This window comes from Triticum urartu, chromosome 4 (assembly GCF_003073215.2).
Source record: "Triticum urartu cultivar G1812 chromosome 4, Tu2.1, whole genome shotgun sequence".
NCBI lineage: Eukaryota > Viridiplantae > Streptophyta > Magnoliopsida > Poales > Poaceae > Triticum > Triticum urartu.
The window spans coordinates 456283616-456311503 of record NC_053025.1 but is presented as its reverse complement, the minus strand read 5'-3'; the positions used below and the strand labels follow the sequence as shown (position 1 = coordinate 456311503).

Below are 27888 nucleotides of genomic sequence, written 5' to 3'. Positions count from 1 at the left end.
CTTGTTGGACTAATACTTTTACCTAGTATGTTTCAGACAAGTTCAACAAATTAAGTGGCATGGACTAAAGGATGTGGAACCCCTTCAAGATGCTAAGGACAAAGGATTGGCTCAAGCTTCAAGATCAAGACTCTACATTTTATATTTTAGTGATCCAAGATCACATTGAGTCTATAGGAAAAGCCAATACTATCAAGGAGGGATGAGGTGTTGCTTAATGGATTGCTTGCTCAAAGTGCTTAGTGATATGCTCCAAAACCCTCAACTACCTTCCCACATCCACATATGACCTAAACCAAAAGTCAAACTCGGCCCCACCGATTCTTTCTATCCGGAGCCACCGAGTTCAGTTGACATAGCCACTGCCAAAACCCTAATCAATTCGGTCTCACCGATGGGATCTCGGTCTCACCGAGATGGGCTTGCAAACTCTTTGTTACCTACTGCAATATTTTTGGTCCCACCGAGATATGCAATCGGCCCCACGGAGTTTGCTTGGCCAACTCTCTGTTTCACTTATTATCCAAATCGGTCCCACCGAGTTTGAGTAATCGGTCAAACCGAGTTTTGGATTTACCCAAACTCTAGCACATCGGTCCCACCGAGTTGATCCAGTCGGTCCCACCGAAAACCCTAACGGCCACTAGGTTTGCTAAATCGGTCCGGCTGAGTTTTTCAATTCGGTCTCACCGAGATTGGTAAATTGTGTGTAACGGTTAGATTTTGTGTGGAGGCTATATATACCCCTCCACCCACTCTTCATTCGTGGAGAGAGCCATCAGAACATACCTACACTTCCTACACATTTTCTGAGAAAGAACCACCTACTCATGTGTTGAGGCCAAGATATTCCATTCCTACCATATGAATCTTGATCTTTAGCCTTCCCCAAGTTGCTTTCCACTCAAATCTTCTTTCCACCAAATCCAAATCCTGTGAGAGAGAGTTGAGTGTTGGGGAGACTATCATTTGAAGCACAAGAGCAAGGAGTTCATCATCAACACACCATTTGTTACTTCTTGGAGAGTGGTGTCTTCTAGATTGGCTAGGTGAGGGAGTCCTGGATTACTGAGGGAGTCCTCGATTAGGGGGTGTTCGGATAGCCGAACTATACCTTCAGTCGGACTCCTGGACTATGAAGATACAAGATTGAAGACTCCGTCCCGTGTCCGGAGGGGACTTTCCTTGGCGTGGAAGGCAAGCTTGGCGATACGGATGTTCAGATCTCCTACCATTGTAACCGACTCTATGTAACCCTAACCCTCTTCGGTGTCTATATAAACCGGAGGGTTTTAGTCCGTAGGACAACATACACATCAACAATCATACTATAGGCTAGCTTCTAGGGTTTAGCCTCTCTGATCTCTTGGTAGATCTACTCTTGTACTACCCATATCATCAATATTAATCAAGCAGGACGTAGGGTTTTACCTCCATCGAGAGGGCCTGAACCTGGGTAAAACTTCGTGTCCCTTGCCTCCTGTTACCATCCGGCCTAGACGCACAGTTCGGGACCCCCTACCCGAGATCCGCCGGTTTTGACACCAACATTGGTGCTTTCATTGAGAGTTCCTCTATGTCGTCGCCATCAGGAAGGATGCCTCGCCCCGTCTTTAAAGACGGCACTGTTGCTAAGGGAGCTTTGGCTGTCGGCCAAACCCTCCGGCTAGGTGGTGTTCTTATGACCACCTGTTCGGCTTCTGCGCCGACGATGACCTCTCGAGCCATCGAAAACAATCTTCATGTAACTCGGAACTTGCCGAGCAGTTAGATCCAATAGAGCTTTCCTCCATAAACGAGCTCTTGGATCGCTTCGCCACCCTGGGAGTCGCTACGGATTACGACCAGATTGGGCTTAAAACCGATCTGAGAGAGATTAACTCTCCCCAAGCCACCCATCACGTTGTCGTGGTAGAGGGACAGTGCGGCGACCCTTCATCTATCTTAAGGACTCACTATGTCCGGATTCCCGATCCCTCCAAGCCGGATGTCCGTGGAGGGGAGGATATCACTCAAGACCTGAACCTAGAATCAGGTGACGGACTGGATTCATTGGACGACATCCAGGAATCCAAATTATCGAGTTCGGAAATTCCTCGGCCTCTGAGCCTCACAAGGGGTAAGGCTTCGGATTTAATTCCACCCACCCACCCAAACATTAGCGATCTATCCGAAATCAGGCAAGAGCCCAAAGAAACAGTACATCATTACTGGGCCAGATTCCTCCTGGTTATGAACAGGATAAAGGGCTGCTGCAAGGAAGACGCAATTTCATTCTTCTGCAATAATTGCACGAACAAGGGAATACTCAACGCCATAAGTCGCCGTGATATTACACGCTTCACTGACTTAGCGTCCATAGTACGAAAGTACTGTGCGATGGAAAGCGCCCGGAAAACTGAAACAAAATTTTGGGACAATCCGGCCCTCAAGGCAAGCCCAGTCCGAAATAAAAGGGTGTATCATCGCCAGACACCCGGGTCAAACACCAAAAGGCAAAAACCCTCTACAGGGCATGAAACCGTACTGGAAGGATGGCTTAATGGACCCTGTAAAATTCATAGTACAGAGGACGCCACACCAACTCACAGCCTTAGAGCATGTTGGATACTCCGGCAGGTGGCCAAAATTGGCGAAAACCTCCTAATTCCGGAGGCCGCAGAAAGCCACCCCAGAGACACCAATACGGCATTAACAGTCTTCGAGGCCTTCGCATCAAATAATATGCGAAAAAGGACACTCGCAGCCTTTCTGAAGTCTACCAAGTAGCAACAATAAACCCATGGAGTGACACGGCCATTACCTTTAACGCCAGTGATGAACCTAAATTCCGAACAGCCCGAGCACCAGCTGCATTGGTCCTCGGTCCAATAGTGGACGGCTTTTGTCTTACCAAGGTACTCATGGACGGCGGCAGCGGATTGAACCTCATCTATGAGGAAACCCTTCAAAAAATGGATATAGACTGGAACCGCATCATGCGAAGTAGCACAACCTTTAGAGGAATAATCCCCAGTTGGGAAGCGCGCTGTACAGGAAAAATCACACTAGATGTGGTGTTCGGCACGCCGGACAATTACAGGTCCGAAGAGGTCACGTTCCATGTGGCCCCGTTCAGCAGCGGTTATCACACTTCGCTAGGGCGGGAAGCATTCACAATCTTCCAAGCAATACCCCATTATGGGTACATGAAGCTCAAGATGCCCGGGCCTAACGGGATCATCACTCTCGCTACTGATCCGGACATAGCACTCCGCGCCGAAAACAAGACAGCCGCACTGGCCCTCGAGGCACTATTCGAAGCCCTAGCGGCTGAGGAGCTGACTGCGCTGTGCTATAGGGTGAATAGGGACAATGTGGTACTCGACAAAAGATCCAAATCCACCTCCTTTAAACTAGCGGACGAAATAGTCAAATTCCAAGTCCATACAATGGACCCCAATAAAACAGCTTCCATCGGGGCACAGTTAAACCCTGATGTCGACACCGCATTGCGAGAGTTCCTACGAGAGAACTGGGACATTTTTGCCTAGCACCCTTCAAACATGCCAGGAATCCCACGCAGGCTGGCCAAGCACAGCTTAAATATCCAAACAGGATTCAAACCTGTCAAACAGGCTCTCCGGCGTTTTTCCGAACCTAAGAGACAGGCTATGGGAGAGGAGCTAGCAAAGCTATTAGAGGCCGGATTCATCAGAGATATAAAACATCCGGACTGGCTAGCAAACCTGGTGATGGTACCAAAGAAGGACAAATCCTGGCGCCCGTGTGTTGATTTTAAAGACCTTAACAAGGCTTGCCCAAAGGATCCCTTCCCCCTCCCCCGCATTGATCAAATTATCGATGCTACCGCGGGACACGATTCGTTGTGTTTCCTCGACACATATTCTGGCTACCATCAAATCAAGATGGCAGAACCAGACCAAGCCGCAACGGCATTTATCACACCATATGGGCCATTCTGCTTCAACACGATGCCCTTCGGGCTCAAAAACGCTGGCGCAACATATCAGCGCATGATTCAGACATGTTTGGAAAGCCAGATCAGTAAAACAGTGGAGGCATACGTAGATGATGTGGTCGTCAAAACAAGACATGTTGAATCTCTAGTAGACGACTTGAGGCTCACATTTGATAATCTCCGAACATACGACATCAAGCTCAACCCGGAAAAATGCGTTTTCGGCGTTCCAGCCGGAAAGCTCTTGGGCTTCATTGTATCCAGTAGAGGAATTGAAGTAAATCCAGCCAAGATCCGAGCTCTGTCGCAACTGGATATCCCAAAGGACCTCAAACAAATACAAAAGTTAACTGGATGTGTGGCGGCTCTAAGCCGCTTTATCTCCCACTTGGGAGAAAAGGCCCTTCCCCTTTACCGCCTCCTTCGGCGCACCAAACACTTCAAATGGACGGACGCAGCCACGGCCAGACTCGACGAAATAAAAGCCATACTGGCAACAAACCCAGTCCTGGCCACGCCAAACACCGGCGAACCAATGCTATTGTACATCGCAGCAACACATCAGGTTGTAAGCGCAGTGCTCGTCGTCGAACGAGAAGCGGACGGACACAAATTCCCCCTTCAAAGGCTGGTCTATTATGTGTCCACAGTCCTCACTCCCTGCAAATCACGGTACCCGCATTATCAAAAGATTGCGTACGCGGTATTCATGGCATCCCGGAAGCTACGACACTACTTTCAAGAGTGTTCAATAATAGTAGCCTCAGAAGTACCACTTAACGACATTATAAACAACCGTGACGCAACGGGCCGGATTGCGAAATGGGCCATCGAGCTCCTCCCGTTCGACATAACTTATAAGCCACGACGAGCCATCAAGTCACAAGTTTTGGCCGACTTCGTCGCGGAATGGACGGAGGCCGAACTCCCTAGAGAGTACGACACATATTCAAATTGGATCATGCATTTCGACGGCTCCAAAATGTTGGCTGGACTGGGGGCTGGCATTGTTTTGACGTCCCCCACAGGAGACACAGTTCAATACGTACTACAGATTCTCTACATGGACTCCAACAATGCAGCCGAATATGAGGCCCTTCTACATGGTCTCCGGATGGCAGTATCCATGGGCATCCAATGCCTAGAGGTGCGTTGGGACTCGAACCTCGCAATCTCTCAAATAAATGGAGACTTCGATGCCAAGGATCCGAAAATGGCAGCTTACCGCAACGCCGTCCTAAAAATGTCAGCTCGGTTCGAGGGACTTGAATTTCACCATATAGCCCGGGAAAATAATCAGGCGGCAGATGTCCTGGCACGCATCGGCGCAAAACGCGATGTAGTCCCCCGCCCCCCAACATCTTCTTGGAAAGGCTTTTCAAGCCATCCGTGGCATGGGAAGGGGAGCCGAATAATAACAGCCCGGACCCAACCGCACTGCCCGACACCGAACATTCTGACACAATCGGAGGCTTTGCCATTGAAATAACACCTTCAGCCCACGTAATAATGGCCGTCATCGCCCCGTGGACAGAACCATTCCTTGCCTACCTTACTAGGCAGGAACTCCCCGAGGACCAAAATGAGGAACGCTACATAGTGCGGCGATCCAAAGCCTACAGTGTAACATCCCAAAATTCTAAATTTGGGAATGTTATAATAAATAGATAGATTTGATTGATTGTTTGAGTGATTGTCTGAAAGTGAGTGAAATTCGAAACTTTTTGAAAGTTAAATGAGAGGGAATAAAAGGACTTTCCCAAACTTTCACCTTTTTCTTTTGATCCCCGAGAATTCAAATTCTTTCATCACAAAACCCTGGAGAGAAGATGACATGACTTCTTCCATTTATTTAAATGACGTGGGGTGTTGAAAATATTTGAATTTCATTTGAGAATATTTCAATTCATAAACTTCATGCAGCTCAATGATTTTCATGAGAGAAGATAAAATGACTTCTTCAAATTATATGAAATATGAGTTGGGAGTTTCAAAGAATTAAATTCAAAGTTCTTTTGAATTTATTTTCAATTTGGAGTTATTTGAGTTTTATTCAAATTATTTTTCTCCAAAAATAAAATATATGGAAAATAGGGTAACATGATTCCCTACATTAGAAAATTAGAGAAAAATTAATTTGAAATCATTTTGGTATTTTTAAAATGATTTTTGTTGGATTTTAATAGACCAGTAGCACTCTTTGAATTATTAGAATTTGTGTGTATTTTATTTAATGCTAGAAAAATGTTCATGTCATAGAAAATCTTTTTCTGAAAATTTTGATATATAATATGCCTATATAAAGTTTTATTTTATTTTCGTTTTTCAGTTTATCGCATTCTGTAAAAAAACCGCGCGGCCGGCCGGAAAAAAAAACTGCACCGCGCGGCCGGCCGAAGGCCTTTAGGCCCATCGCCTCTTTTCTTCTTTGTTTCGTATATTTTCGTCTACGTTTAATCCCACATTGCCTAGCCTTTGACCCTAAGCCTCTTTTCCACCAATAAATATAGACCCATAGAGCCTTCAAAAATCATCCAATTCGAGTTAAATCAATATTTTGGTTTGACTAGATTTATTTAAGAAAAATATATTTTTTCTCTCCGGCGCGACTTCTGGAAGTTGTCTCCACTCTCCAAAGTTGTCTTTTCTCTGCCTTATAAAGGTACCTTTCTTTATTTATTTTTTCTTCTTATACTTCCGTAGTTTATTATTTTTAGACTAATACGATAGAACAATTAGATTATCAATTAGTCTACGTATTTATACATTAGACCCTAGCCCGTAGCTATTTTTTTTCTTCCGTAAAACAGCTTGGCCCTGATTTTTCAAATAGCCATAACTTTTTACTCGTTTGCCCAAATCCAACGAAACCAACGCCCACTTCTTCGTTATGATGTCCTCTATCCAGTAATCCAACCCAAGCATGTTTTTGAAAATTTTAAAATTTGAATTAGATCAGATCTGAATTCAAACTTCGTTTGATCATAACTTGAGTTTCGTAGCTCCGTTTGAGTTGATTCTTTTTGCAAATCGAAGCTCTTGACCTAAACATTCTAATAAGGCCAAATTCACATAATTTTGGTACTGTTGGAAATTGTTTTATGTTGCAAGAGTTATTTGCTTGGTTTCGATGTTTTCCGAATTGTTTTCTTCGTTCTTTCTGATCTTTGGAGTGATTGCTTATGTGTGGTTACTATTGCTTGCTTACGATAGATTGACCGGAGTGTGACGAGTAGATCTATCAAGAGTTTTGAGTGCGAATCATCTTCATCAACATTGCAGGCAAGTTCACACTTTGATCGTATCCCCTTCCATACCCAGTTTTTTTGCATTAGATCAATCTTCACACATTGCATGATTAGGATCTAATTAAACTGTAGGATGGGAAGTAGATGAGGTAGTACCTATTACCTGTTTATTACCAAACCCTTGGGAGTTACTTCTACGTTTGCTTATTATGCCATGCTATGCTAGTAGACGTGGATTGGGTTTTGAGAGTATCCATGACAGATGTGAGATTGTTAATTAATGGTTTACTTAAGGTGGCAACTTAAACACACATCTGGGTGGAATGAGGCACCTGGTTATTCTAGGATTGCCTGTCTAGGCACCTGGGTAATCCAGGACTTGCCTGTTTTATTTTGGACCGTCACCCAGGCTCAAAGGGATCATGAGGTTATTCATACTAGAAACTTCCGTGTGCAGCCACAAGCCATTATGGGCTCTGGCATAGTTGATTAAGTCGTGTGAACTCTTACAGGGTAGACTAGCAGATGTAGGGGAAAGTAGGTGTACCGGTCTATCCAACGTAAGGTGCTAGCGCTTCTGAAAGACTGTGTCTCGGTCATCCGTTTCTCAAACACCATGTAGTGCGAGAAGTCCAACGGAGGCGATCGAGTCTTGTGGGGAAAAGTGCGCAAACCTCTGCAGAGTGTATAAACTAATCATGATTAGCCGTGTCCCCGGTTATGGACATCTTGAGTATCTAGTTCTTGGATTATCCTGTTGATCTCATCACGTTACTTTAAATGAATATTGGTTGGTTTAATGATGTTACTTAATTGGGATTGAGAATGATGTCAACCATTCTCAATGTTCAACAACCACCATGATAGTTAATTAAAATGTATTCCTTTGTAGTAGGGAAAAATTGGCTTTACGCAAAAACCTTATAACCATAGAGCTTTTCCACCAGCCAAATATGCATGTAGTGATAGTCTTTATTCATCATTCTCTATGGTGTGAATTTGCCAGTACATTCAATGTACTGACCCTCTGTGGCTGCAACATCTCATGTTGCAGGATTATCTTACGACGAGTAAGTGATACGTTAGGGTTACGATTTCTACACTCAACTTTGCCGTTGGTGTTGATGGGAATCCACAACCTTGTTGCTTCCGCTATTATGGATTGAGGTAATAGTATTTACGTTACTTTTACATGTGATTTACTTCTGTTATAAATCCTCGAGTACTGTGTGTGTCAGCATACCGATCCAGGGATGACACTTAAGCACAGAGACTTGACCCATTCGGGTCGGGTCGCTACAAGATGGTATCAGAGCACATGTTGACTGTAGGATGTGACCCTAGAAACTGGCAAGCCCATAGCAAAGATTTTTCTCTACAACTTTCCCTTTCAAAAAGATCTTTTACCTCTCTTCTCTTCTGAGCTTATTCAAAAATTCTCTTTAGTGAGACCATACCCCTTTCCCCTTTTGACCACTCGAAGATTCCACTGATGAGACCACTCCAAGAATTACAAGATATCGGACAACTAAGACCACTTCGAAATGAAGAGTATTTTCCGTGCATCTGAATAATGGAAACTACAGCTGTTGAAGACTCTGAAGACTAGGAGAATTGGAGGCTCTGAAGAATCCCCAGATTTGTATGACCTAGGAATGCTACCCTTATGGAACTTGGCAGACTATGGAAGTTGTCAATACCCGAGATCAAGGTGTATCAGAGAAAGACCAAGCATGGAGAGTTAAAAACCTCAAAGTTTTGTCAAGAAAACCCTAAGGCAGGGGATATCAATTATGGAAGATAGCTCATGGCAATGACAAGGGCAGAAACACGGTTATCCGTGATGTCATCGCCGTTGATGCTATTGTCACCGTGCTGAGTTAAGGATGCATTTCATCAGAATGGATTTGATGGAAGAAGGCTGATGGAGCACCTCTCAGCAAGATGAAGTTTTAACCTTAGCCGGTGTATCACCAGGATCTGGAGTATTACATCAAGAAGTTAAGATGGAGCCACAAGAAGCCGTATTAGACAAGGAAGTCTTTCATGAGGAACTCAGGATCCTGAAGATGAGAGTAGCCAAGCTGGAGGAACTACAACCTCGAGATACCAGAGAATTGTCAAGAACTAAAGGACAGTATGACCATGGTTCATGTGAAGGATGTTGAAACCAGAAGTTTGAAATGCAACTCCGGAACATCAAAGGATGTCACAAGAGATTTCACGTCAACAGAGATTGATCTGGCAAAAGAACTTGAGAAAGACAAGCATGATCAGAAGAAGCCATTGGAGGCATGAACAAGGCTTGAAGAGTTTGGAGACATTGAAGATTTATTGACCTTAGAAGACCAAACCCCTGTTATATACCTACGTTAGGTGCGACGTTTGTGAGCTGTCATTTGTTTGATGTTTTTCGACAGCCACAACAAAAATCCGTCTTTTCAAAACTTTTGTTTGTATTGTGTGCATCCCTCTTGATCTCTCTTATCTCACCCCAAAACCCATGGACCCAATAGAGGATGAATGGAGATGAGCTTGTATTTTCTGGACCGATGAGTCAATTGGAGACGGACCGATGGAGGATCACATGGAGAATAACCCTATAGTTGGACATGATATGACCCAGCATGCTCTTCAGTGCTTTGAAATAGGTGCTGCTACTTGGTGGAGGATATACCAAACCATGAATGGATGGCAAGGAGTAACCACTTGGAGAGAATTTAAGTTGACTTTGCCAAAGTCTCGGTTTGTGTCCCAGAAGTTGAAGCCTTATGGAAAGGATATGGAGAAACCTTGTGCGTGCAAGATTTGTGGAGAAATCGGACACACCCATAAAGAACACAAGGATGAATGCCCTAATTGTGAAGGAAGTCACCCAGTTGAAGAGTGCCCAATTAGGCAGATTACTTGTTTCTTGTGTGAAGGGACTACCCACTATCCTGCTCAGTGTCACATTTACCCCATGGTACAACGAACCATCCAGCAGAAGAAAGAAGTAATGAAAGGAGCCCTTATGGAAATTTTAGAAGAAACTGTGATGAAGGAAGAGGTGGAGGACACGCCCAAAGAAGAACCAATTAAACCCTACACCAAGTCATGCTATTCATGTGGAGAAGAAGGTCACATCTCCCAGAATTGCATGAATGGGGATCTAGTAGAATTCCCGACAGAGGAAGTAGAATATGACCCACAGGAAATAGAAGCCATGATTGGCATGGAAAGGTCCAAGAAGAGAAGCAGATTGGATTCCAGGAAGGACCTGAGTCATATCACCTGTTATAGGTGCAAGGAGTCAGGGCACTACCTCAACAGTTGTCCAAAAAAAAGGAAACCTCGAGACTTGTCAGAAGTAATATGTTTTCGTTGTAATGGAGCAGGGCACTTTGCCAGAGAATGCCCCAAGGAGAAGGAAACTTGTGCTAGATAGTTGAGTTTGCAACAAAAGTACTGGAGTAGTAGAAGTGAGAACATTTTCTTTTATATTGAGGTGTTGAGTTGAGACATGTAATGGAAAAGCGAGAGATTGTAATTAATTGAGAGTGAATAAAGTTAGCATCGTTGGTACTGATATGGATTTTATGAGTTGTTACTCTATGAAGAAGGATTTTGACCATTTTTGAGGATAAGAGAAATATGGTCTATGGAAGATTTGTGCATTTTAAGGGTGGTAGTACCCTGTAATGGATTTCAGACAAAATGAATACGAGTTTTGTCTCGATATGTGTGATGCCCCAAGAGTATGTGGGATGAAGTTGGAGACCGACAGTTGTTTGGACCAAAGTTGATCAAAGGAGTCAGAAGAGAATGTTAAGTTGATTCGAGATAGACTGAAGGTAGCTCAGTCCAGGCAGAAGAGTTATGTAGACTCAAAAACTCAAGGAGGTAGTCTATGAAATTGGAGACAGAGCATGTCTTCATGTGTTCCCTCTGCGAGGAGTTAAACGAATTGGAGTTAAGGTAAAGTTAGCCCGAGATTTGTAGGACCATACCGAGTTTTGGAGCGTATGAGAGAAGTGGCCTACAAGTTTGAGTTACCCGAAGGACTGTCAGGAGTTCAAGATGTGTTTCACGGTTCCCAGTTGAAGAAGTGCCATGCAGAGATGGCCAATATTCCCGTGTAAGGACGCTTGACCGCGGAAAGGATAATGATGTTCCACGAAGTGGAATATGGACTTCATAAGTATAAGTTTTTATCTCGGTATGTTGGATACCCCAAGAATATGAAGAGATGAATTACTATTGGATATAAAGGAGGTATGATGTCGGAAATATGGATCAATGGAAACTCCTTGATGAGTCTGAGTAAACATGTCCTAGTTTGGTGCCAATAGAAGGAAGGAAGACAATACAATTGGATGAATTCTAAGTATGCTAGGAAGCTGGAAGTTGGATGTTGGAATAATGATCAGTTGCCCAATGATAATTTCAAGGGCTACAAGTGATGAGATGGGCCATAACCCACAGGCCCCAGTACCTGCCAAGAAGCAAGCACACTCTTGCTGAAGGAAAAACACTGGAAGAGGATATGCCCTTATCGATAGACGATTTTATAGGAGTTTACGCAAAACCTAAGAGTTGTGAAGGAACGATAGATGTTTGTCTGGCTTGCAGAATCAATGGATTATTCCGAACTTGGTTCGTCGACAAGAGAAATTCTGCAATGCTTGTGAGGATGACCGAGTGTTACAATGCGAGATTCGCTAAACCGTATACAAGGTAATGATTTGGGTGCGGGATGGATTGATCACCATACCGACTTACTCTTATTATTCGCCTTGCTATATGGGATGGTAAATCTGAGTGACTTACCTATAGTGGAGAGACGACGATCAAAACCTTGTTTAAGCCTTAGAATGGTATAGGTATTTTTCCCTTGTACACGACAGCTTTTTGCCAACCGTAGGTTATACGGTGAGGATCACCCAGACCCATTTCCTGCAGGAGAAACCACAAATTGTTGACCACCATGAGATATCGATAGTTGTTTAGTTTTGGCGCCAGACCCGTCAGCTAAGAAGACCCAGTCTCGGAATAACCTTACCAAGATGAAAAGACACAAGAATTGAGGAAAAGGTTATGCCACTACCGGAAGAGCTCAGAGAAGGAATTTTCTCGAGGATCTGAGAAGACCGACACTGTCAGGAATAAGGATGGAGTATATGAGTTTTGATGGAACGGTAACCATGCTTCTAAGGGTGGTAGCACCCCAGACCCCGGTGATGATTGATGGAATTTGAGGAGACCCCCAAACCCTAACCTTTTTCTTGCTAGCCTCTCCGAATCTCGAGGACGAGATTCATTTTAAGGGTGGTAGGTTTGTAACATCCCAAAATTCTAAATTTTGGAATGTTATAATAAATAGATAGATTTGATTGATTGTTTGAGTGATTGTCTGAAAGTGAGTGAAATTTGAAACTTTTTGAAAGTTAAATGAGAGGAAATAAAAGGACTTTCCCAAACTTTCACCTTTTTCTTTTGATCCCCGAGAATTCAAATTCTTTCATCACAAAACCCTGGAGAGAAGATGACATGACTTCTTCCATTTATTTAAATGACGTGGGGTGTTGAAAATATTTGAATTTCATTTGAGAAATTTCAATTCATAAACTTCATGCAGCTCAATGATTTTCATGAGAGAAGATAAAATGACTTCTTCAAATTATATGAAATATGAGTTGGGAGTTTCAAAGAATTAAATTCAAAGTTCTTTTGAATTTATTTTCAATTTGGAGTTATTTGAGTTTTATTCAAATTATTTTTCTCCAAAAATAAAATATATGGAAAATAGGGTAACATGATTCCCTACATTAGAAAATTGGAGAAAATTTAATTTGAAATCATTTTGGTATTTTTAAAATGATTTTTGTCGGATTTTAATAGACCAGTAGCACTCTTTGAATTATTAGAATCTGTGTGTATTTTATTTAATGCTAGAAAAATGTTCATGTCGTAGAAAATCTTTTTCTGAAAATTTTGATATATAATATGCCTATATAAAGTTTTATTTTATTTTCGTTTTTCAGTTTATCGCATTCTGTAAAAAAAAAGACCGCGCGGTCGGCCGGAAAAAAAAACTGCACCGCGCGGCCGGCCGAAGGCCTTTAGGCCCATCGCCTCTTTTCTTCTCTGTTTCGTATATTTTCGTCTACGTTTAGTCCCATATTGCCTAGCCTTTGACCTCTAAGCCTCTTTTCCACCAATAAATATAGACCCATAGAGCCTTCAAAAATCATCCAATTCGGGTTAAATCAATATTTTGGTTTGACTAGATTTATTTAAGAAAAATCTATTTTTTATCTCCGGTGCCACTTCTGGAAGTTGTCTCCACTCTCCAAAGTTGTCCTTTCTCTGCCTTATAAAGGTATCTTTCTTTATTTTTATTTTTTTTTCTTCTTATACTTCCGTAGTTTATTATTTTTAGAATAATACGGTAGAACAATTATATTATCAATTATTCTACGTATTTATACATTAGACCCTAGCCCGTAGCTATTTTTTTTCTTCCGTAAAACAGCTTGGCCCTGATTTTTCAAATAGCCATAACTTTTTACTCGTTTGCCCAAATCCAACTAAACCAACGCCCACTTCTTCGTTATGATGTCCTCTATCCAGTAATCCAACCCAAACATGTTTTTGAAAATTTTAAAATTTGAATTAGATCAGATCTGAATTCAAACTTCGTTTGATCATAACTTGAGTTTCGTAGCTCCATTTGAGTTGATTCTTTTTGCAAATCGAAGCTCTTGACCTAAACATTCTAATAAGGCAAAATTCACATAATTTTGGTACTGTTGGAAATTGTTTTATGTTGCAAGAGTTGTTTGCTTGGTTTCGATGTTTTCCGAATTGTTTTCTTCGTTCTTTCTGATCTTTGGAGTGATTGCTTATGTGTGGTTACTATTGCTTGCTTACGATAGATTGACCGGAGTGTGACGAGTAGATCTATCAAGAGTTTTGAGTGAGAATCATCTTCATCAACATTGCAGGCAAGTTCACACTTTGATCATATCCCCTTCCGTACCCAGTTTTTTTGCATTAGATCAATCTTCACACATTGCATGATTAGGATCTAATTAAACTGTGGGATGGGAAGTAGATGAGGTAGTACCTATTACCTGTTTATTATCAAACCCTTGGGAGTTACTTCTACGTTTGCTTATTATGCCATGCTATGCTAGTAGACGTGGATTGGGTTTTGAGAGTATCCATGACAGATGTGAGATTGTTAATTGATGGTTCACTTAAGGTGGCAACTTAAACACACATCTGGGTGGATTGAGGCACCTGGTTATTCTAGGATTGCCTGTCTAGGCACCTGGGTAATCCAGGACTTGCCTGTTTTATTTTAGACCGCCACCCAGGCTCAAAGGGATCATGAGATTATTCATACTAGAAACTTCCATGTGCAGCCACAAGCCATTATGGGCTCTGGCATAGTTGATTAATTCGTACGAACTCTTACAGGGTAGACTAGCAGATGTAGGGAAAAGTAGGTGTACCGGTCTATCCAACGTAAGGTGCTAGCGCTTCTGAAAGACTGTGTCTCGGTCATCCATTTCTCAAACACCATGTAGTGCGAGAAATCCAACGGAGGCGATCGAGTCTTGTGGGGAAAAGTGCGCAAACCTCTGCAGAGTGTATAAACTAATCATGATTAGCCGTGTCCCCGGTTATGGACATCTTGAGTATCTAGTTCTTGGATTATCCTGTTGATCTCATCACGCTACTTTAAATGAATATTGTTGGGTTTAATGATCTTACTTAATTGGGATTGAGAATGCTTTCAACCATTCTCAATGTTCAACAACCACCATGATAGTTAATTAAAATGTATTCCTTTGTAGTAGGGAAAAATTGGCTTTACGCAAAAACCTTATAACCATAGAGCTTTTCCACCAGCCAAATATGCATGTAGTGATAGTCTTTATTCATCATTCTCTATGGTGTGAATTTGCCAGTACATTCAATGTACTGACCCTCTGTGGCTGCAACGTCTCATGTTGCAGGATTATCTTACGACGAGTAAGTGATACGTTAGGGTTACGATTTCTACATCAACTTTGCCGTTGGTGTTGATGGGAATCCACAACCTTGTTGCTTCCGCTATTATGGATTGAGGTAATAGTATTTACGTTACTTTTACATGTGATTTACCTCTGTTATAAATCCTCGAGTACTGTGTGTGTCAGCATACCGATCCAGGGATGACACTTAAGCACAGAGACTTGACCCATTCGGGTCGGGTCGCTACATACAGAGTCCACGAGGGAGAGCTTTATAAGAAAAGCACTACCGGAGTCCTTCAAAGATGCATCTCCGAAGAGGAGGGGTGGAATCTCCTGGCTGAAATCCATGCCTGACTCGGTGGTCATCACGCTGCAGCCCGGTCCCTGGTAAGCAAGGCCTTCCGTACAGGCTTTTATTGGCTGACGGCCCGGGAAGACGCTCAGGACTTAGTCCAACGATGCGCCGGCTGCCAGCTCTTTGCAAACCAAAGCCATATGCCACCCACCGCCCTCCAAACTATCCCCATCACTTGGCCCTTTGCGGTCTCGGGGCTTGATATGGTTGGACCCCTTAAAGGCGAAACCCACAAGCACAAATACTTACTGGTCATGGTGGATAAGTTCACCAAATGGATAGAAGCCAAGCCTGTTAAGACGGCTGAATCCGGACCTGTGATAGACTTCATATCCGGGGTTGTACACCGTTACGGCGTCCCCCACAGCATCATCACTGATAATGGCACGAACTTTACGACCGACGAGGTAAAACTCTAGTGCAAAAACATGGGCATAAAGCTCGATTATGCTTCCGTCTATCACCCACAAACTAACGGCCAGGTCGAACGTGCAAATGGTCTTATCATGAGCGGCATCAAACCCAGACTAGTGTGGTCCCTCAAGGAATCTAACACGCACTGGGTAGAGGAGCTCGACTCTGTACTCTGGGGGCTGCGGACCATGCCGAATCGCACCACCGGATACACATCATTCTTCATGGTGTATGGCGCAGAGGCAGTTCTGCCTTGCGACATAATTCATGACTCATCTCGAGTGCGCATGTACGAGGAAAGAGAAGCCGAGCTCGATCGGCGGGATAGTTTGGATGCATTAGAGGAGGAGCGTGACGTGGCGAAAGCCCGTTCCGTATTCTATCAACAGCAAGCTCGAAGATACCAAATTACAATGTTGGCGAATTAGTTCTACGCCTGCCGGACAAGAAAAAGGACAAACTCAAGCCCAAGTGGGAAGGTCCCTTCATAATTGACCAAGTCCTGACTGGTGGAGCGTACCACCTGCGAAACGCATAGGATAACTGACTCGAGCCGAACCCATGGAACGCAGCCCGTCTCCGAAGATTCTATGCCTAGCGCCGGATCCTGTGTTCGTCTCCTTACTCTGTCCATTTTTTATATACTGTCCGTCTTACATTTCTCTCCTTCTCCCTTTTTCTCTCTCTTATAACCTTTAAAGGCTCACAAATTGACGCGCTATCCGCGCTCAGTAAACCTAGGGGCTTCTTTAAACAGAAGCTTATTTATACGGGCTTCATGCCTAACACATGTGTCAAACTTCCGCATGTACCTTTTATTCACCATTATATGCATCGATGTGACTTAAGTTTTGGCCAAGCTGGGTTGCCTGGCTCCTGTGCTTACCCCTACATTCCCGATTATTCGGCTAGGTGGTAAAGGACGCACCTCTGTGATTGTTACTGCCGGATCAGCCGGACGTGTACCTCAGACTGGGTGAAGCCGAAAGCTAGCGTTCTTAAGAGAATATTCGGTCGGTGAACTAAAGATGATCTTTTTCTTTATCTATGTGCCCCAGGCGTTTTTCCTGCGTTTATTTTTGCAGCATGGACATGCACTTTAGGGCATGCCCCTCCCCCAGGGAAAGGAACCCCTAACGAAACTATTCTCCCTGGAAGATGTTTCTTACTAACCATGTAATATAACATAACTAGTCGGGCACTTGTCTGTTCACGCACTAATGACCCCTACGCCTGGTCTCCACGCATTCCCCGGTTCCTATATAACCGCATGGGAATTCGGACACACTCCGGACCGTCAGGCCCCGAGGTTGAAGCGAAAAGGTCGGCCATGAAAAATGATCTACAATCCGGCTAGAAGGCATTATAAATGTCAATTCGATTACATAGTCATTTTGACTGATTGTATTCCTCTTCAATACCATCTAACAGGCTGTCTAATTTACATTCCTTCTAGGAGGACTTTGCAGCCAACTCTACTTGGTCGTACACTAAGCTTACAGGGATCTCTTTCCCATCGGGCCCTATAGGACCGACCTCGGCCATATGGTTGGGGTCAGCCTTTGAGTACCGCGTCTTCACCATGGCCCAGGCCTCCCTAGCGCCTTGACGGTAGGATGATATCTTCCACAATTGGAAGTGCCGCCGTGCTCCCTTTAGCTTCTCCGCAAGCTCTCCAATACCTTCGGGCATGGAGACGGATGGCCACAGGGCCTGGGCGACGCCTCGCATCGCCTGCCGAACTCGATCGAGCAGTTGCGACAGCTCGGGAAGAAGGTCACCCATAGAACCAGGCATCTCCTCCGCCGGACGACCTGTTAACACACCTACAGACATTGCTTTGTCAGTCGACTTCCCCGCCGAACTTTCTTTCAAAAGGTTCGTTCAAGCACTTACTAAATATGCCACGCCGAAGCCGCTGATTCTCCTTCACGGAGTCTGATAGCTGGGCACGAACATCTTTCAGCTCGACGCCCAGCCGGGTGTTGGCATCTTGGAGAATGTTCTTCTCCCCCATCACCTTTAATAGCACCCTCTCACCAGCCTTTAGCTGGCGTAGGAGATGTTGCTTTTCCGGATTCAATCTGGCGCCATCTGCAATTCTATTTGTCAGATTCGCACCAAAGCCGTGCTTCGCAAAATACTTATCTTTCGAAATGTCTATTACCAGAGGGGGCCTCCTTAGGCTCCCCTGCCATGGCTAGTGCGGCCTCCAGTTGGGATTTGCACTCTTCCAGCTCCTGGGACAATAGGGAATTCTTTTCTGTAAGAACCTGCATATCAAATGATCCTTAAACCAGTTATTCTAACTGTTTCAAGTCTTGGGGGCTACTGCTACATATATATTTACCAAAATTTTCTTACCCGTATGTCTTTTGCATATTGCTCCGTGGCTCTGGCTAGACCATTTTGAGCAGCACGGAGGTGCGCAGCTCCCGAATTGAAGGCATCTAACGCCTCTTGGGAGAAGCAAGCGTCGCGAAGAATTGTCCGGCGACGCCTGTGGTTCATGGCGCTTTCCACCTCAGAGTTGGTGGCAGACAACCCGTCCACATCCTCCGTCGGAGGAACGTCCGGCACACGCCTTGCGTTCGCCTCCGCCCCGGACCAGGCTTTGGAGCCTGGCTGGTGGAGGCGCGATTGGCAGCCTCTCCGGATATAGTCCGGCGAGGTCTCTTTGTCCTGAAGAGGGCATGAGTGTCAAATGTGCCTCGAAGGTATAACAACTGGGATAAAGGGGCGTGCCATACAATTGCGATGATGCCTCGGTCCGGACTGCACCTCTTTTCTACCCACGGGGCCCTGCGGCCCCTCGTTGGCTTGTCGCCACAGGTTCGGCCTTCCGCCTCAAAAACCTCCCCTGCAGAGTTCGGTTGCAGTTAGGAAATTGAACACGTGTGGACGGACCCCTATCCGGGGTACTGGGACTTCGATCTCAAGTACCTGGGGCGTCAGGATTAGCCCTGGGTAATCGGCCGTAATGGCCACCAAGGCGTTGTCCTCGCTCAATTGATGGAACACTCCATCAATCAGCTCCACAGATATGTCCGGATCCTCTTGAGAGGCCGGGTCGAGAGACCGTCCTGGGTCCTCGGGTTGTGGAGGCGGGCTGCTTATTTCCTTAATAGCCCAGCGCAGTTCCTGCGTTGAAGTCATCAGACTAAGTATTTAACAATGGGAACACTAAACGGATGAGCAAGTAAATGCGACCACTTACCCAGCTTGGGAGATTGTGCATAGAGAATCCACCCTATGGGTTGACGCGGAGAAATTCCTCCTCTTCTCCCTTGTACAAAGTGGACAAGATCTTTAATAGAGCGGCAACTGAATCTGACCCTTTACGGGCGTAGCGGGTGGCGTCGTCCTCCCCGTTGAAATCCCACATGGGGTGACTTCTATACTGAAGCGGCTGCACCCCCCGCATGATGCATTCGGCCATAACTCTGATCATGGTTAGTCCGGAATGGGCCAACAATCTTATTCGGCCCATCAGGTAAACGATGTCCCTGTCACTTTCCCTTTGAGGGCTCCATGGACGCCAGCTTAGGCGCTTCTTTAAGGGAGCACTATCGAATTCTGGGAGGCCGATCCGGACAGGATCCGGCAGCGGGACGTCTTCTATATAGAACCATTCCGAGGGCCAATCTTCGGACGCCTTCTTTGGGGTTCCGGACAGATATCCGGTCCCGGCGATGCGCCATACTTCGGTTCCGCCCACTTGATACATTGACCCTTTCTTGGAACGGGGCACGAGGCAAAATAGATCCTTCCATAGTCCGAAATGAGCTTCAATACCCAAGAACAGCTCGTAGAGGGCTACAAAGCCTGCGATATGCAATACTAAGGCGGGCGTGAGATGATGTAGCTGGAGGCCGTAGAACTCCAGCAGCCCCCGGAGAAATGGGTGGATGGGAAATCCGAGCCTCCTTATTAAGTAAGGGACAAGGCACACCCGCTCTCCTTTGGATGGATTAGGGGCATTCTCTGCTTGCTCTCCGCCGTTGTAGACGGCAAGACCAGCTCGAACCGGGACCATATAGGCCGGGGGAGAAATCCCTTGGTCTGGAGCGTCACTAGCTCGCTATGCGGAGTAGAACATCTCTCCCAATATCCAGGCTTAGGGCTAGAAGGGCGAGCGGAGGAGTTGCGGCGGCTGGCCATGGTGGAATGGACCTTTGTCGGATGCGCTCTGATGAACACTCGTGGATGGGAGAAGGTGTGGATTGGATCTAAATCCTCGTCCCCTTAAGTAGGGCAGCTCATTTACGCGGCTAGGGGTGTGAATGTAAAAACACTCAGACTTTTCATATTCGTTTGACACGTGGGAGACGGCCATTATTGAGCGTAGAAGCCAAGGAGCGCAACATCTACAAGAAACCGGACTTTATTCAAATAGGTACACGGAATTTGGAGGAGAACCCGCCTTGCAATGCCGAAGACAATCTGCGCGCCGGACTCATCGTCATTGAAGCCTGGTTCGGGGGCTACTAAGGGAGTCCTGGATTAGGGGTGTTCGGATAGCCGAACTATACCTTCAGCCGGACTCCTGGACTATGAAGATACAAGATTGAAGACTATGTCCCGTGTCCGGAGGGGACTTTCCTTGGCGTGGAAGGCAAGCTTGGCGATACGGATGTTCAGATCTCCTACCATTGTAATCGACTCTATGTAATCCTAACCTTCTTCGGCGTCTATATAAACCGGAGGGTTTTAGTCCGTAGAACAACATACACATCAACAATCATACCATAGGCTAGCTTCTAGGGTTTAGCCTCTCTGATCTCGTGGTAGATCTACTCTTGTACTACCCATATCATCAATATTAATCAAGCAGGACATAGGGTTTTACCTCCATCGAGAGGGCCCGAACCTGGGTAAAACTTCGTGTCCCTTGCCTCCTGTTACCATCCGGCCTAGACGCACAGTTCGGGACCCCCTACCCGAGATCCGCCGGTTTTGACACCGACACTAGGTGTCACTTGGGAGCCTCCGACAAAGATTGTGGAGTTGAACCAAGGAGTTTGTAAGGGCAAGGAGATCGCCTACTTCGTGAAGATCTACCGCTAGTGAGGCAAGTTCTTCGTGGGCGATGGCCATGATGGGATAGACAAGGTTGCTTCTTCGTGGACCCTTCGTGGGTGGAGCCCTCCGTGGACTCGCGCAACCGTTACCCTCCGTGGGTTGAAGTCTCCATCAACGTGGATGTACGATAGCACCACCTATCAGAACCACGACAAAAACATCTGTGTCTCCAATTGCGTTTGAATTCTCCAAACCCTTCCCTTTACATTCTTGCAAGTTGCATGCTTTACTTTTCACTGCTCATATACTCTTTGCATGCTTGCTTGATATGTATTGTGTTTGTTAAACTTGTGCCTAAACTCCACTTCAACTTAAGAAAAATTAAAAACTGCAACTTTTGGCACTTAGTGTCTAATCCCCCCCTCTCTCTAGACACCTCTTCTCGATCCTTTCATCAATCTAGATTAGAAGGACCTGACTTTGTTTTACAACCCCATTCGATCCTGAATGCAACCAGACTGTTGTTTTAACCACCATACAGCCAATCCTAGCAAGTTCATGGCTAACATTATTCGTCTGACGCCGGATAGCTATAATCTCTATCTTCATCTCACTCTTGATCAGAGATTTGATCTCCTAAACTAAAGAAGCATCACGGCAGAGTGGACGTTCTGGACGCAGCGGCATCTGGACACTGCATCTAACCACACGCTTTTATCATGGTGATCTGCGCATATCCATTGTTGGTCTAATTTAATCAAGATACAAGAGGAAATACAGGGCTAGGACGTACAGGGAGCCTATCCTAGCAGAGGAGGATGGTCCACAAAAAGTATAAAGGTGAGAAATGGTCCGCAAAAAGTCATCTCTCTCTCTGCCATACTAGCTAGGGGGTGGTGTGTACCTTATGTGCAGGCATGCACATCCATACCCGATATACCGATTCAAAGACAATAACTTAACTGACTTCAGACACGGATACGAAGTCCCGAGTGGAGCTTGTTCCGGCGATTGGAGAGGAGGCGGCAGCCGCCATGGCTGACGGGTGAGTGATTCCCTCCCTGCTTCGTCTCCTCCCAGTTTGCTTCTGTTCTTTTTTCCATGGTGTTCGGTTGTCTAATTCGTCCCCTCCTGTTCGCTACTCAGTGATTCAAATTTTTTGAGCGGTGTTGGTGGTTGTTGTTTGAGTGGAGGCGGCCCTTCTCCAGGCGACGCCATGTTCAGAAAATGGCCAGATCCAGCCCCTGGCGTTCATGCGTCGGTCTACACGATCTCCGAGAACGTGTACTGGTTCTCCTACAACCAAAAGTGGTCTGTGACCCTGCAAGTTCGAGCCAAAAGTCCCATGATACAATGCATTCTGCCAGAACGTACAGTTAGCTTTCAACTTTATATACACTGCAAACCAAACTCCAACGCCCACTATACTCTAACTAGCATGTTATCCTGGTGTGAATTGCGAAGAATTGCGCGCCGTCGATGCCGCTGCGTGCAGCGCTGCGCTTCTCAGCATCACGAGGCCTATTCATCGACGATTTGTGGCCTCTATCCCAAACCTTTCAACTAGAGGTGACACAATGAAGATTGCTTACGATGTGAAGAGCATGAAATGATAGTGTTGTCACTTGGATAATTTCCTCCAACAAAGGTATCTTTCCACGGTAGAACAACCTACAAAACCTCGTAGCCTACATTATAGTGTGATGTGGTCTCCCAGCTCACCTTTTTTTTAAAAGGAGAATGACCCCCGGCCTCTGCATCTGGGCGATGCATACGGCCACTTTATTAATTATTCTCACAAGACCTTACAAAGTCATACAATAGTAAGACTAAAGCCGTCTTCTAAGTAACAAACTGTCACTGCACCTATCCAGTTGATGAAGGGGCGCACATAGCCTGAGCCTAATACCAAACAGACATCGCAGCCAAGCCTAACATCTAAGACCTGAGACCCCAACATAGCCACTTGCCGGGTCTGGGGCACACACTGGTCCGGCGTGCTCTCAGAGGCCGCCGCTGCCAACTGCTATCGCTCCATCTTCAGAATTGTACTGATGCATCAACCTTGCTCGGTCCAGCTATTGTCGACGCCACCATGGCGCCCAACGGCACCTCCTCCCTGCGCGCAAACAGCTGAACACGTCGTGATCGCCATTGATACACCGCAGCGCCATGCTGCCAAGTATCACTAACCGACACAGCTTGAAGCCCTTGGAGGATCTGCCCAGCTCACATGCTTGCATCCCTACTTTGATATAGCAAAAAAAGAGAATAACGAATCACTCATGGTACGCGTCTCAAGAGAAATACTACTCCCTCCGTCCCATAATGTAAGACTTTTTTTGACATAAGACAATTTTTGACATTGCAGTAGAGTAAAAAAAAAACTTCTCATGTATGGGACGTAGTGGGTATGTGATTCCACGACTCTTACCCCTCTTGACCGGGACGCAGGATTGCCCAGTCTCCAGATTTGGAGCGTAGACTTCCGAACCGGAGCGTTTCCACGGTGCCCAAGAAAAGCCAGAGAAAAAAACCAGGCGACCGGTGGGTCAAATGGCACCACACCCAGCAGACTCGCCAAGCAAAACAATAACGCGTCGGCTGCTACTACCTTCCATCCGCTCCGTCCCCATCGGCCCCTGGATTTCCACGCCCTCAACCTCGACACCCTGCGACACGCGCAATCCACACAAACTGACAAGCGCGGCCCCACCCGCCAGCCACGCCGCTCCCGGTCCAGCCCGACCCGGTTGGTGCGTGCAGCGCGCGTCCATACAAGAGAGCAGCAGCTGCTGCCGGTTGACCGTTGAACCCTCCGAGCCGTCCGATGAGCGCGCTGCCACGAGGCGGCCTCCATCGGGCCGTCCGTCCCGGCCCCTCAATTCCCGGGCGATACGCACAGAAAAGAGCCAGAGACCGCGCGCACCAGCACAGCACAGCAGCTGTGGTGTGCTCCCGCTCGCTTTCTCGCTACCTTCCTCAGCTGGGCCGAGAGCATTAGCGGAGCCGCCCTTTTCTATTTATAATTCTCTCCTCCTCGCCCCTACAAGAATCGAGAGCCGGGATAAAGTCAATCATCAGCTCAGCCTCAGCCTCATCCCGTTGCGCGTGCGTGCGTGCGTGTTGCCTCGCTCCTGTGATTGGGTTTTGAGAGTTTCTTGGCTGTGCTTGAGAATGGACGGCGCTCCGGTGGCCGAGTTCCGGCCGACGATGACGCACGGCGGCCGCTTCCTCCTCTACAACATATTCGGCAACCAGTTCGAGATCACGGCCAAGTACCAGCCGCCGATCATGCCCATCGGCCGCGGCGCCTACGGGATCGTCTGGTACGTACGTTCCGCCCGTCTTAATTTGCTCCTCAATCACCATCGATTTCTTGCCAGGTTTGGTCAAGCCGTTGCGGCTCTGATCGGAAAACAGAGGGGGGATTGGCTCTGGGCCTCTGGCCATGGGGAAAGATGGGATTAGGCCAATTCACTCCTTTCTCTGAACAACACTAGTTTAGTCGCACTATATTTTTATCAGTTGAGCAAATATGTTAGTAATCTGTTAGTGCTCTGCGGTTGGTGGTGCTTAATCTTGTCCTGAAATTCCACTTGTGGTTGCGTGGGCGCAGCTCGGTGATGAACTTCGAGACGAGGGAGATGGTGGCAATCAAGAAGATCGCCAACGCCTTCGACAACAACATGGACGCCAAGCGCACGCTCCGGGAGATCAAGCTCCTCAGGCACCTCGACCACGAGAACGTAATCAGCATCTATCTCTTCCGCTTCAGATGTGTGTATGTATCTGACTGAATTCGGCAATTCAGGCGCTAACCTGTTACTCTACATGGATGCAGATAGTAGGCCTCCGAGATGTGATCCCGCCGGCGATCCCGCAGTCCTTCAACGACGTCTACATCGCCACTGAGCTCATGGACACGGACCTCCACCACATCATCCGCTCCAACCAAGAACTCTCGGAAGAACACTGCCAGGTAGTAAAGAGAAGAGAAATAAGCCATCGATTTTGTTCATGTTTGTGACAATTTGATCCGTATATTCATGCACCATGGTGTTCTTGGGTGGCTTCCAGTACTTCCTGTACCAGCTGCTGCGCGGCCTCAAGTACATCCACTCGGCGAACGTGATCCACCGCGACCTCAAGCCGAGCAACCTGCTGCTGAACGCCAACTGTGACCTCAAGATCTGCGACTTCGGCCTGGCGCGGCCGTCATCGGAGAGCGACATGATGACGGAGTACGTGGTCACGCGGTGGTACCGGGCCCCGGAGCTGCTGCTCAACTCCACCGACTACTCCGCGGCCATCGACGTCTGGTCCGTCGGCTGCATCTTCATGGAGCTCATCAACCGCGCGCCGCTCTTCCCGGGGAGGGACCACATGCACCAGATGCGGCTCATCACGGAGGTGATCGGCACCCCCACCGACGACGACCTGGGATTCATCCGGAACGAGGACGCCAGGAGGTACATGAGGCACCTGCCGCAGTTCCCTCGCCGGTCCTTCCCGGGCCAGTTCCCCAAGGTGCAGCCCGCCGCGCTGGACCTCATCGAGAGGATGCTCACCTTTAACCCGCTGCAGAGGATCACAGGTGCGTTGCGTCCCACGTCCGCGTCACTCTGCTTTGATCTTCACGTGTGAATTTCGTAGCGCCGCACCGCACTGCACGCAATGCTGCTGCTGTTAGAGCGCCGTGCTTTGTTGACTGGCTTTGTACGGCCAGCGTTGGGGTCAGTGTCAGTGCTAAAAACATCTTTGTGCTGGGTATAAGTAGGAGTAGATGCAATCTGCAGCCACTTCGGCCCGTATATTTAAGTTTACTGCATGTGGACATGTGCTCCCTTTTTAGACAAAAACCATGTGTGCTGCCCACTTGATTAAGAAAAGATCTTTCTTTGCCTATCTTTGGAGCTAGTAGTATCTCCTGTAGACGACAAGGGCTGTGCGTGTAGTGCAGAATCACACTTTTTTTAGAAGAAAACGTATCTGTTTTTGGCAACAGATATGGATGGAAGAGATCTGCTGCAGCTACTCTCAAAGGCTAGATTCCTGTATCTGTTTCACAACAGCAATAATAAAAGTAGCTTTTTGAGACGTCGACCAGACAATTCTAGTGAAAAGAAGGCTAGGAAGCAAACCGTCCGTCTCATAATATAGAAGTGTTTTTGTCATTATATAGTCCCCCAGTCTCATAATAGTGTTTTTGACACTACAGGACGGAGGGAGTACATTTTATTTTTCTTCGGTTATACTTGATGTCTTAGTATGCATTCTCACTGAAATTGCTCTTGTCACGTAGAAAGTTTTTTTGTTTTTTGAAACAAGGCAATTTTTTTGCCATTTTCATTGAATAAGGAGTATCAGAGCTCTTGTCAGGTAGAAAGTTATGTCTCATCAGTTAATTAGTGTCTTACTGGTGTGGATTCTTACTGAATTTGCTATTGTGATGCAGTTGAAGAGGCGTTGGAGCACCCGTACCTAGAGCGGCTTCACGACGTCGCCGACGAGCCCATCTGCACGGACCCCTTCTCCTTCGACTTCGAGCAGCACCCTTTGACGGAAGACCAGATGAAGCAACTCATATTCAACGAAGCCCTGGAGTTGAACCCCAACTTCCGATACTAGATGATTCATTCCTAGTTACCCAACCCTCAACAGTATGATTTCGGTATAAAACTGTCTGTAAATAGGAGTAAGATCAAAGAACATGCTAGATTGCGCACTGCATTTGTTTGTTTATTCTGTGTAAGTTGTTGCTGCTTCTTCAAACCTTTGTCCCTCAGCTGTGCGAATAAAAAGTTTGGAGCATGATTTGAGGGCAAATCATTCTCTAGTTTATGAAGAAATGGTTTTTATTAATCAGGTATCCATTCACCATCGTAAGCTGACAAACAGAGAATGGAAGTGTATCGAGGATCGGTTTGAGAAGAAACTGAGTTGCTGGAAGGGCAAACTCATGTCATATGGAGGCCGATTGATTCTGATTAATTCGGTGCTCACGAGTATGCCAATGTTTCTCTTATCTTTTTTCGAAGTCCCAGTTGGTGTTAGGAAAAGGTTGGACTTCTATCGATCCCGATTCTTCTGGCAAAGTGATGAACTAAAGAGAAAATACAGACTTGCCAAATGGATATCATCTGTCGACCAAAGGACCAGGGGGGTCTTGGTATTGAGAATCTTGAAGTCAAAAACAGATGTCTTCTTAGTAAGTGGCTGTATATATTATCAGTTGAGACTGAGGCCACGTGGGCGCAAATTCTACGTAGTAAGTATCTGCAGTCCAAGACTTTATCCCAGGTGACAGTGAGACCGACTGACTCGCCTTTTTGGAAGGGACTTATGAGAGTCAAAGCGGCCTTCTTTAATAAGACAAAGTTTATAGTCGGTAATGGCACCACCACTCGCTTCTGGGAGGATACTTGGCTTGGTGAAACGTCGCTGGCGCTTCAGTATCCGTCCCTGTATAGTATTGTTCGACGACGTGATGCTTTTGTTGCAACGATTTTGCAGTGCATTCCCCTTAATATTCAGTTTAGGAGGACGCTTGTTGGCAACCAGTGGGAAGCGTGGCTCCATTTGGTGAGTAGACTGATGGAGGTTCAGCTATCTCATCAGTCCGATCAGTTGTGCTGGAAACTTACTAGGTCTGGAGAGTTCACAGTTAAATCGATGTATATCGATGTCATTAACTCTAGTGTCATTCCTAGTTCCAAATATGTTTGGAAAGTCAAAGTTCCTTTGAAAATTAAAGTGTTTATGTGGTTTGTACATAAACAAGTCATTCTAACAAAGAATAACTTGGTAAAGCGCAACTGGACAAGATCTACTAGGTGTACTTTCTGTGATCGGGATGAAACTATCAAGCACTTATTCTTT

The 27888-nt window shown here is 46.1% G+C and overlaps 1 protein-coding gene across 1 annotated transcript; it reads left to right on the top strand.

Annotated features, from left to right (window-relative positions):
- Positions 1-23957: 23957 nt before the first annotated feature.
- On the top strand, positions 23958-26854 carry LOC125552030 (mitogen-activated protein kinase 5). Its single transcript, XM_048715480.1, has 5 exons — positions 23958-24335; positions 24626-24755; positions 24851-24988; positions 25087-25603; positions 26465-26854. The coding sequence occupies exons 1-5, from the start codon at positions 24184-24186 to the stop codon at positions 26635-26637; spliced, it is 1110 nt and encodes a 369-aa protein (XP_048571437.1). The 5' UTR covers positions 23958-24183; the 3' UTR covers positions 26638-26854.
- The last annotated feature ends 1034 nt before the right edge of the window (positions 26855-27888 follow it).

Excerpts from the sequence above, each read along its gene's own strand:
- LOC125552030 (XM_048715480.1), top strand. The coding sequence starts at position 24,184 with ATGGACGGCGCTCCGGTGGCCGAGTTCCGGCCGACGATGACGCACGGC. Across the intron at positions 24,336-24,625 it reads GGCGCCTACGGGATCGTCTG|CTCGGTGATGAACTTCGAGA; the intron begins GTACGTACGTTC and ends GCGTGGGCGCAG. Across the intron at positions 25,604-26,464 it reads CCCGCTGCAGAGGATCACAG|TTGAAGAGGCGTTGGAGCAC; the intron begins GTGCGTTGCGTC and ends ATTGTGATGCAG.